General features: G+C 52.0%; 1 protein-coding gene across 1 annotated transcript in view; it reads right to left on the minus strand.

The window, feature by feature from the left end:
- Positions 1-5,335, minus strand: part of REN (renin) — a 14,507-nt gene extending 9,172 nt beyond the window's left edge. The window contains exons 1-2 of the mRNA XM_006159195.3: positions 5,020-5,335; positions 94-241 (exon numbers count right to left, since the gene is read on the minus strand). Of these exons, the coding sequence (XP_006159257.1) occupies positions 94-241; positions 5,020-5,114 (243 nt within the window). The 5' untranslated portion in view covers positions 5,115-5,335. The remainder of the gene's footprint in view (positions 1-93; positions 242-5,019) is intronic.
- Between the last annotated feature and the right edge of the window lie 6,008 nt (positions 5,336-11,343).

An 11,343-nucleotide genomic window follows, 5' to 3' on the forward strand; every position in this document is an offset into this window, starting at 1 on the left:
GCCCCAGGGGGAGAAAGCCTTGGGTTCAAGAAAGGAAGGAGACGGGGGTGTGGGAGTGGGGTGGGGGTGGGCAGGGCCGGACTGGGCACTCACGTCCAGGTAGTTGGTGAGGACCACGGGGGAGGTGCTGTTGCCCAAGGACAGTGTCTTGGACAGGTTCCATTTAGCGACGAGCCTGGCCGCATCTGCACCTCGCTCCTTCAGGCTTTCCCGGACGGAGGGCATCTTCTTGAGGAAGATCCTGGCCCAAGGTGAAGTAAGAAACAATAACAGAGCCCTGTCCTCCCCCGAGTCCTGCAGGGTCCCTCAGGCCGTCTCTGCTCTTGGTACCCCCGGCCTCAGCCCAGTGTCTAGTTTCCCCTTTCGTGTGCTAGGGCTTCGGAAGGCATTTCCTAACTTGCGAACCACCTGTGCTGGTATTAAATAGTCCTCAACTAACTTCCTCCTTTTTTTTCTTTATTTTTTAGGTTTTTGCCATAGAGCACATGTGTTGCCAGAGAGAGGGGAAAGTGAGAAACCACCCCCCAGGGGGACAGCCATGCCAAAGTCCCTTCTCCTTCGTTCTCCTTTCAAGATTTTGGGCACACATGCACTTGCACCTGCTGTGATTTTCAAGCCTCCAGGTCTGGGACTTGAACCATGGTCAGCTACTTGGGAGTTCAGTGCCTTAACCACCATGCCACCTGCTGACCCCAAGTCCTGGGATCTTATTTTGATAAGACAAGGCTGCTTGTGTAGCTGCCCACTGATCCCGTAATCACGTGGTGAACACCTACTCGGTGCCTCACTGTGCTGGATCTTGGAGCTGTAAAGATTAAGATCATCGCTGCCTTGGAGGAACCCCAGCAGGCAGAGAGGAAACCTCCAACATGTCCCCTCCAAGGAGGTGAGGGCCAGGAGATGCAGTGCCACCTGTGGCCTGTAGGTGGCAGCAGATGCCCATGCCGTCTACAAGGTCGCCAGAAAGCCTGGGGGCAGCTGCCCCTCCAGGGTCCAGGGTCATGGTGGAGTGGACCAGCTGACTTGGGCTGGGCAGGAGGAGAGGCAGCGTCTCCAGAATGCCCCTGTACCTCATCCTCAGACATGTCGGACCCAGTTCCAGTTCCTCCCCTTCTCATCCAAGACTTTCCCATCACCTTAGGGAAGCAGACTTAGGGACCTAGCACACCTCTTAGCACCCCTGCGAATGACCATCGTTTTCCCATTTTGTAGACCAGGAAATGAAGGCTTGCCTAGGAGAAGGTGATGCAGAAATGATGGTGTGAGGGATTCAGCGTGCGTCTGGCCCTCCTTCCCACATGGAGCCCTGGCCTCTGACATGGAGCTGTTTGCTAAAGGCTGGAGAAGTTGTCTCCAGCTGTTGGCCAGGGGATATCCTGGCTCTCCAGCAATGCCCGGGGGTATCCCAGGATCGAAGCCCACCTTGGCAGTAGGCTTTCTCGCACACGGAGAAAGCCTCTCAGCAGCGGTCCTGGCCCGATGTCATCCTGTTCCTCCCACACTCCATGCCTTCTGCTCCCCCTCCTGATCCTGTCCATGGCAGGATACTGTATTACCATGAAGCAGTAACGGAAGTGCTTTGTCCTATTCCTAACACAGTTTACTGTTTTTAATTGAGAGAGACAGAGAGAGAGAAAGCACCCCGGGTGGAGATTGGTAACGCTGCAGTTCCTTCCGTCCCATTTCTCCATCCTGTTGGGATTTGGGGCACACACACCCGTGTCCAGCATGTTTTTCAAACCACTGGAACCTGGATTTGAACCACAGTCTGCCTTGTGGGACCCAGCTCCTTTAACCACTAGACTATAGGGCCAGCCCATGGTCACAACATATTTCATACAATGAGTGTTTAATTTGATCCTCAGCCACTCCCCTAAGTGAGTGATTTTAGTATTCCCGTTTTACAGACGGGGCAGAGGGTCATTTTCCACTGTTTACTCCTACCTGCCTTGGCTCTGGACCTTGCTTTGTCGCCAGTCCCCTCTCAGAAAATCCTTTCCTTCTCTCCTTCCCCGCAGTCCTTTCATCCTTCAAGGCCTAACATGCAGCACCCCCTCCGGGAAGCTTGCTGTGAGGACTCCAGTCCACAGGAGTGTCCTCCTTCACTGGGTTCCTGTTCCCTTTCCCGAGTCTCCTGGCCCGCCCTGCACAGCCTATGCATACATGCTATGTAATGGGAGGACACAGCAGCTGTCGGGGACATGCTGTGCGATTCTGAGCAAGTTACCAAACGTCTCTGGGCGTCTTTTGAGAGAGGGGGTCTCTATCTCAGAGTTACTGCGCAGGTGAAACCAGCTGCCCACTGTTCAGTGAACGTGCATCGTGTACACGTGGGACAGTGACGGCACCTTGAGATGGAGCTCGTTCATTTAGAACTCCCAGAATGCCTCGCACGGCACTCCACACAGCAGGTGCCAAAAGCCCAACTCCCTCTGCACCCCTTGCCCTCTTCCAATCTTCTGTTTTGGAGGAGAACAGGGGAGGATATTTTTACTTTCTGCTACATTTTCCTAGGGCAGGGCGGCTGGGAAGCACCTGTTCTCGTGCCCTAACAGTCCCTCTCTGAGCGCCTTGGAGCCAGGGAGAGAGGTCATGGAAACATAAAGCCCAGTGCATGTGAAGGCAGCACTTACTCGAGACCTCCCTGAGCCTCAGTGTTCTCAGCTGTAAAGTGGGAGTGTTGAGTTGTTCGGGGCATGATCTGAGATGAGATGTGAAAAGGTGCTGTGAATTCCTAAGCATTTCATAGCTTAGCCACTATTGCTGTTATTAAAACCTGCCCTCCTACCTTTAGGACTTCTGGGCCCATCCGCGGTACCCCAAACTGGAAACCCCTTTCTCTATTAGGCCTTCTAACTCTGCCTCTCTTTCTCCAAGGTTAACCTATCACCGCTCCCACAGAGCATGACACTGCATGGCTGATAGGCCTTTCTCTTCCCTGCTTTGGGCTGCCTTAAGCCTTTTGTTAACTTTCATAAAAATCTACCCCATGGTACTAAGAGCAGCCAGCTTCTTACAGCTTGCTTAGCGCGACACTTATGCCTTACCTCGTTCAATCTTTTTTTTTTTTTTTTGAGAGAGGTTTTTGCTATAGGGTGCATGTGCTCACCAGGAAAACAGAGAAACAGAAAGTGAGAAATCACCCCCCAGGGGGATGGCCACACCACAATCCCTTCTTCTCCATTCTCCTTTCAGGATGTTGGGCACACACGCACATGCGCCCGGCATTGAGTTTAAGCCACTGGGTCTGGGACTCGAACCGTGGTCAGCTACATGGGAGTCCAGTGACATAGTCATTATGCCAACTGCTGGTCCCTCTCATTTAATCTTCAAAGCAGGCCTAAGGAGGAGGTACCCTTCTATTCTTTTTTTTTTTTTCCTTTGACATAGGTGCTCTCAAGATAGAGACAAAGAGGGAATGTGAGAAATCTCCCTCCGGAGGGGATGGTCGCTGCAATGCCTTCTCCTCCATTCTGCCTTCAGGATTTGGGGCATGCACACATACGTGCCTGGCACGATTTTCAGACTGCTGGGTCCAGGACTCAAACTGGGTAGGCAGCCATGTGGGATCCAGCTGACGCGACCTCCTTGCCACCCGCTGGACCCCTTGTCTCTGTTTTTGTTGTTGTTTTGTTTTTAGAGATTTTTGCTGCAGAGCACGTGCTCACCAGAGAGACAGAAAGACAGAAAGTGAGAAATCACGCCCCAGGGCAGATGGCCATGCCACAGTCCCTCCATTCTCCTCTTGGGATTTTGGGCACGCACGTACATGTGCTTGGTGTGTTTTACACTGCTGGATCCAGGACCCAAACTGTGGTCGGCTATGTGAGAGTCTAGCAATGCAACCATTACGACATCTGCTGGCCCCAGGCCCCCTTATCCTTGTTAAAATGATAAACCAAGGGGGCCGGCAGGTGGTATGGTGGCTAAGGGTGCTGGACTCTCACATGGCCAACTGCGGTTCAAGTCCCGGACCTGGTGGCTTGCCTTCTCATTTTCCTTCTCGCTCTGTCTCTCTCTGGTCAAATTGAAATAAATAAAGTTAAATAAAATAATTCTTTTAAAAAATGATAAACCAAGGCCAGCTATAGTGTACAGCAGTAAGGCAATGCCCTACGATGCCGCAGCCACATGGAGGAGCCCAGGTTCACGTCCCGAGGTCTCCTTGTACGTGCTGGGCACACGCCAGGTCCAGATTCTGGCAGGCTGAGACCGGGAGTAGCCACGGTGTGGAGACCCTGTCGGGAGTGTCTTTCTCTCTCACACAGATACAATTTTAAATGAACACTTTAAATAGTAAAGGGTAAACTGAGACTTGGAGAGCTTGGGAAACCTGTCCATGGTTCGAGAACTAGTTCTTTCTGCTAGTGGAGCAGAATTTAAAACGAGACGCTCCAACTCCATAGGCCCTGCATTGAACCACTGTATCGTGGTGCTTCTCTGCCTGGCTAACCGTACTCACACCTGTCTTCTTCCTCTTTGCTAGAGGGTATGTGTGCTCACCAGAGACAGAGAGAGAGAGAAGGAGGAAGCACCCCCCCCCCCGGAATGGTCAGCACGCAATCTCTTCTCTTCCCTCTCTCCCTCCTTTAGAAATTTTGGGCACACGCTCACACGTACCTGGCATATTTCCCAAGCGGCCAAGTCTAGGACTTAAACCGTGCAGTCGGACATTCGGGGGCCAGCTGCTTTAACCACTAGGCCACACAGCTGGGCCTCACACCCAGTAACTCTGGTGAGCTTTGCGAGGACAGGGGACATGTCTTGATCATCTCTGAGTTCCCTACGTGCCTAGCGTAGTGCTCTGGGCCAGGATCAAAAGGTATGGCTTCGAGGCCCAACCAGGGCCACTTATTTATAGGCAAAGTGACAGCAGGCAAGCCATTTGACCTCTCTGGACAGAACCCCACCTTCCCGCCCAGCTGGTCACGAAGACTGTCAGATGACACCACACATCTGAAATCTGGGGTGTCAGGAACGCAGAACCCCTGTCCTCCCCCTGCCACTCTGCTGAGTTACCTTTGGAAGCCATTGGCGTCTGCCGGGAGACCGAAGGTGCAGGAGCCCCAGAGCACCAGCAGGAGTCCCCAGCGAGGCATTCTGTGCCCGTCCATTATCCCCTCAGTCTGAGGCTGTCTCTGGGATCCACGGAAGGCTTGTGGCTCCCCGAGCCCTTCCCCTGTTATATGCTGCACCTGGGGGTGGTTCCTGCTCTGCTCTGCCCTGATTTACTGCCCTGGGGCAGGCGGCAGGGCAGTCAGTCATAAATCCCACCCAGGGGACCGAGCAGGGTGGGTGAAGGGCAGCCAGGCTTCCGGATGCCGAGCAGGGGGCACGGCGGAAGGGCTGTGGGAAAGCTGGGACCTGGCGGTGCTGGTACCTGGCCCCTGAGAAGTAAAACATGCTTTCTTTGTTTAGTCATAAACATAATATTTACCATGTAGGGGAGAAGAAATATGCCTAGAGTCCTAGGACGGTTCCTTCCCACAGTGGAACCAGCTCATGCTCGCCCCCTCCTGGCTCACCCGTACTGCCTAGCCGCGATGGTTTGTAATTGTGGCCCTGTCGTGACGATGCGAGCGCTTGCTTGCTTGTTTGCTTTTCTTTCTTTCTCCTTTCTTTTTTTCTTTCTCTCTCTCTCTCTCTCTCTCTTTTTTTTTTTTTTTTTTTTTTTTTTTGCTGTAGTACATGTGCGTATGCTACAGAAACAGAAATAGAAATAGAGAGGAAAGTGTGAAATCACTCCCCAGGAGTGATGGCCTAGCCACAATCCCTGCTCCTCCATTTCCCCCCCAGGATTCTGGTCATGTACACACACGTGCTGACATGATTTTCAAGCTGCTGGGTCCAGGACTCGAGTCGCTCAATTGGCCATGTTGGATCCAGTGCCTTAACCTCCACCTGCTGACCCTTGCTTTTTTGTTTTCAATTTGCTAGAGGGTGTGGGTGTTCTCCAGAGAGAAACAGAGAGACGGAGAAAGGGAAAGTGAGAAAAACATCAACAGAGAGACAGAGAAAGGGAAAGTGAGAAAAACATCCCCACCCCGCTGGGGAATGGGTAGGCCATGATCCTCTCTCTTCCATTCTCTTCTTTTAGGATTTTGGGCACAGCACACACACACACACACACACACACACACACACACACACTCATACAGCATATTTCTGCAGTGGCTGGTCCCAGGGCTTGAAACATGCTGTTGATTATGTTGGATCCAGTCACCTCAACCACCATGCCGCCGGCTGGCCCACGATAGCCTTAACTATTTAGGTTTTGTAAGATATAGTCACAAGTAGCATCCGTGACTGATGAGGCCCAGTGGTCCTTTACCTAGAACAGATCTGATGATGCCATCTCACTGCGGACCCTCCTCGAGACTGCCCGGCACCAAGAGAACAGCACGATCCATTAAAGATGGCACGGTAGAAAAGTCTGGAAAGCCCCTGGAGTCCAACCCCAGACCTTCACACTGTCACATTCCTGACTTATGTTTAAAAGCCTGGCTGGGGCCAGCAGATGGCATAGCAGTTACATCACTGGACTCCCACATGGCCATCCGCTGTTCGAGTCCTGGACCTGGTGACTTGAAACTCACACTTGGTAAGTGTGTGTGCGTGCCCAAGATCCTGGGAAGAAAATGGAGAAGGGATTGTGGTGTGACCATCCCCTCTGGGGGGATTTCTCACTTTCCCTCTCGCTGTCTCTGTCTCTCTCCCTGGGGAGCATATATACCCTAAGGCAACAATCTCAAATAAATAAATATATGCCCTACTTGCCCAGTTCAGGGATATATTATTCTAAGAGTCTTGGACTCTGCTGCTCTCTCAGCTGATGGCTCCCCAAATAACTTCCTCTGAGCAAACTCGGGTAGTCTCAGAAGTTGGCTTATCATGCCACAAGCGATCATGCCCGGCCCTAAGTTTGCCTTGTAACACCACTAGCATTCCCGTCTGGCCTGGCAGGTGGAGGGGGCTGAGGAGACCATGAGTTTGAAGACCTGTTTTTGGTTTTTTTTGAGAGGTTTTCGCTATAGGGCGCGTGTTCTCGCCAGAAAGACAGAGAGAGACAGAGAGACAGAAAGTGAGAAATCATTCCCCAGGGGGGATGGCCATGCCACAATCCCTTCTCCTCCATTCTTTTCTCAGGATCTTGGGCACACATGCACACGTGCCCAGCGTGACTTTAAGCCACCGGGTCTGGGACTTGAACCATGGTCGACTACTTGGGAGTCCAGTGACGTAGTCATTACACCAACTGCTGGTCCCTTTTTTGGTTTTGTCTTATTTTCGAGTTTGAGGACCTGTCGAGCATGGGTCTCCTTTGAGGCATCCCCAGGGTGATGTCAGATGGCAGGTGCATCTATAGACCCTAGTGAGAATTTTATGTGCTTTTGTAACAGGTAATGTACCCACAGGTGTGAGTGGATGAAATTAGCTAGTGAGAAGGTAGACAGCAAGAAGGCCCAGGACTCCAAGCTGTGGAGACTGACTGTGAAGAAGAGTGTTCTAGTCCATTCTGTTGTTAGCAACAGAAAATACCTGAGTCTGGTATTCATTTTATTTTTATTTATTAATTTTTTTTTTTTTAGGTTTTTGCCATAGGGTGTGGGCACTCACTGGAGAGAGATAGTGAGTGGGAAAAAGAGAATCCCCCCCCCAGGAGGGATGGCCACTCCACAATCCCCTTTTTCTCCATTCTCCTCCTAGGATTTGGGGCACACATGCACATGCACCCAGTGTGAGTTTCAAGTCACCAGATCTGGGACTCAAACCGTGGTCAGCCATGTGGGGAGTCCAGTGCCCCAACTACCATGCCACCTGCCAGCCCAAGTCTGGGTAATTTAGAGAGTAGAGGTTTATTCAGTTTGCAGTTTAGAGGCCCAGGTCCAGGCGCTGTGACGTGGTGGAAGGCAGGCGTGCACACATCATTTGTCTGCGCCTCTGTTCTGTCTCATTCCCTCTTTTTTTTTTTAAAAAAAAATTATTTATTTAATTCCATTTGTGATCATTATTATTTTAGAATGCTTTTATTTAACTTTATTTATTTACTTACTTATTTTCATTTGACCAGATTAAGCCAGAGTGAGAGAGAGGGAAAGGAAGAAAGCAAGTCGCCAGGGCTAGGACTTGAACCATGGTCGACCATGTGGGAGTCCAGAGAGCCCTTAACCACCATGCTACCTGCTGGCCCCTCATTCCCTCTTCTATAAACCCACCAGAAGTCACTCATGGGCACCCACCCGGATGACCTCAATCCTAATCTCCTCCCACAGGCTCCACCTTTCAACACGATCGATGGACCTCTCAAGCCATCACAACCAAATCTCAGCACATGAATTACGGGTGAACTTTTGACTCTGTAAAAGAGACCACAAGGAGTGGCCAGAGAGGCAGGAGAGACCCAGCAGGTGTATCCACAGCACAGGAGGGTGGGTAAGCTGCGACGACAATCAATGGTTAGATGGTGACATTCGCCTTAAAATGTGGATACGTGGCCATTGCTGCTCCAGGGAGAGTGGTCTTGGAGATTTGTAAGTGTAGAAATCCAGGCCACATGGGCTCAGGCATGAAGGGGAGTGCCAAAGTACAGATGTGGGTGTCCCCCACATGTTGGAATCATAAGCCCTGGCGTGTTAGGAAGTAGGGTCTTTGGAAGGTGATTAGGTCACGAGGGTGGAGCCGTCATGAATGAGATCAGTACCCAGCAGTGAGGACACACAGAAGGAGCCAGCTATGAATGAGGGAGCCAGCCCTTCCAGGCCCGAATCTACCAGCGCCGATGTCTACATCTGGGATGACGCGGCCTCCAAAACTGGGAGGAATAGGTCTGTCATTTATAAGACACCCCATCCACGGCGGTTTTAATAGCAGCTAAAGAGACTAACGCAGAAATGCGGAGAGGAAGACAAGGTAGTGCAGGCGGCTGCTGTGAGGAGCTGGGCTGTGAAAAGGTGGGGAGGATGACCGCTGGAAGAGAATGAGGACCGGCTGAGGGGTTTCTCTAGTCAGCCCTGGGAGATCCCTCTGGGGGACAGGGTGGACAAAGTGGGGTCAGGGAAGTGGCCCCTCCATGGGGGCAGGAGAGATGGAGGCAGGGGACATGCTGGGCTGCAGTTCAGTTGCTCAGGATTGGAGGAACTTCCTGTCAGGTGGCAGTTACCTCCTGACAAGGAGGAAGCAGGGACCTCTGCTGAGAGGAGAAGATGAGAGGGGGGTTTGGAGGAAATTGGAGATTTAAATTATTTTACTTATTTATGTTTTATTTATTTATTTTTTTGTTAGAGAGATTTTTGCTATAGGGTGTGTGCACTTCCTTAAGAGACAAAGAGAGACAGAGAGACAGAAGCAAGAAATCACCCCCCAGGGGGGATGACCATGCCACAATCCCTTCTCCATTCTCCTCTTGGGGTTTTGGGCATGCATGCACATGCACCCAGAGTGAGTTTCAAGCCACCAGGTCCAGGACTCAAACCCCAGTCAGCGACATAACCATTTTGCCATCTGCTGGTCCCAAGATTTGAAATTATTAGAGGAAGTGGGAAGAACTGACCAAAGGAACCAAGAGGATTTCTGCGAGTATCGAAGACATTCAATGGCTGGAAACCATGAGTTATAGGAGGCCAGTCTGCCCGGTTTTCAGACTCCCGCTACCGCCGCCATAGTGCTTTGAGAGTCTCTGAAGGTGGAGTGGTTACAAGCGATGATAAGTTCAGAGCAGGACATGGGGTGAAGTGAGAGGGAGTGAGGCCATTGGAGGTGGGCACCCACGGGGCCACAGGTCAGCATCTGCGTGGCCGATGATGTCATCCAGGAGGTCACAGAGGGCATGGAGTAGAGAAAGTCTGTAAGCCAGGAGCCAGCGTCTTTGATAAATGACAGGGCAGGACCTGCAAGTCCAGTAATGACGGCGGTGAGAGGGTGGAGGGGGTCCAGGCGAAAAGGCATGGGGCTGAAAGGAGACAGGTCCTCGCCCAATGTCTGCGTCAGCCTGGGAGGCGAGAGGGCCCATTCGCCGGTAACACGGGAGGAAACTGAGCCTCCGGACTAAACAGGCTCTAGCCCGTAGATGGTGCATGGCAGGGAGGTGGGGGGCTTGCCTCTCCCCTGCACCATTTCCCGTGCTGGTTGGAGGGACACTTGTGGGGTGGCATCCTGCCCCAGAATCTCACTTCTCCCAACCTTGGGGACCCTGCTGGAGGAGAATATCAGGAATATCAGGAGCGTGGCTCGAGAATGACACCATCTCCTTCTCCATCACGATTGTGCCTTGTGGCCAGAGAGGTGGCTGACCACCTGTCCTTCCTCCCCTTCCTCTCTCAAACCCGAGAAGAGAGGGAGCGAGGAGCTGGGAGAGATCAAGTGGGGAGGGACCATGGGAGATGGGTCACTGGACTGGCCCGTGCTGTGACTAGGGAACTGCACGATCCACGTGGGGAGCCCAGCGAAGCGGCTATTCAGTTCCGCGTCCGCTGTCCTGACGAGGCCGGCAAGGCTGCAGGGAGCTAAGGGAAGGACGTGCTGAGGGCTCCACCCTGTGACTCCTTTTCTGGCTGTGGGTGGCAGGGACAACTGGCAGAGCAATAAGACTCGGAAGAGGGGCCAGGAGTGGGAGAGAGGCCAGCCCCACAGAACTCTCTGTGGGGAACAACTGTTTGAAGCCCCATAGCCTGCATGGTCTGGGACGCCCAGCCCTGTGCAGCAGGGCCCCGCCCATAGCTTTGGTTAAGGTTGGGACTTGGGGCCAGCAGGTGGCGTGGAGGTTAAGGTGGTTGGATCCTACATGGTCGACTACGTGGTTAAAACCTGGATCCTGTGGCCTGAAAATCACAACAGGTGGGTGTGCGTGCGTGTGTGCCCAAAATCCCGAGAGGACAACGGAGACGGGATTTTGGTGTGGCCATCCTCTCTGGGAGGGTGATTTCTTTTTTTCTCTCTCTCTCACATGCAAACTTAAATAAAGAAATAAAAAGAAAGGAAATCAATACATTTTAAAAAGGGAGAGCCATAGTTGGCGTGGTAGTTAAGTGCCCTGGGCTCCCACAGGGCTGACAGAGGTTTGAGTCCTGGACCTGGTGGCTTGCTTTCTCACTTTCTCTCTCCCTCATTCTCTCTCTGGTCCAATTAAAATAAATAAGTAAATGAAACAATTCTTTATTTTAAAAAAAGGATTCAAGACTCTACAGTAGCAAACACAGGGCTGGTGGGCCAGCAGGTGGCATGGTAGTTAAGGCACTGGACTCCCACATAGTCAACTGCAGTTCAGGTCCCAGACCTGGCGACTTGCTTTCTTATTTCCTTCCCTCTTTTTCTTTCTCTGGTGACTATGGAAAATAAAAATAATAA

This window comes from Tupaia chinensis, unplaced genomic scaffold (genome assembly GCF_000334495.1).
Source record: "Tupaia chinensis unplaced genomic scaffold, TupChi_1.0 Scaffold000627_1, whole genome shotgun sequence".
NCBI lineage: Eukaryota > Metazoa > Chordata > Mammalia > Scandentia > Tupaiidae > Tupaia > Tupaia belangeri.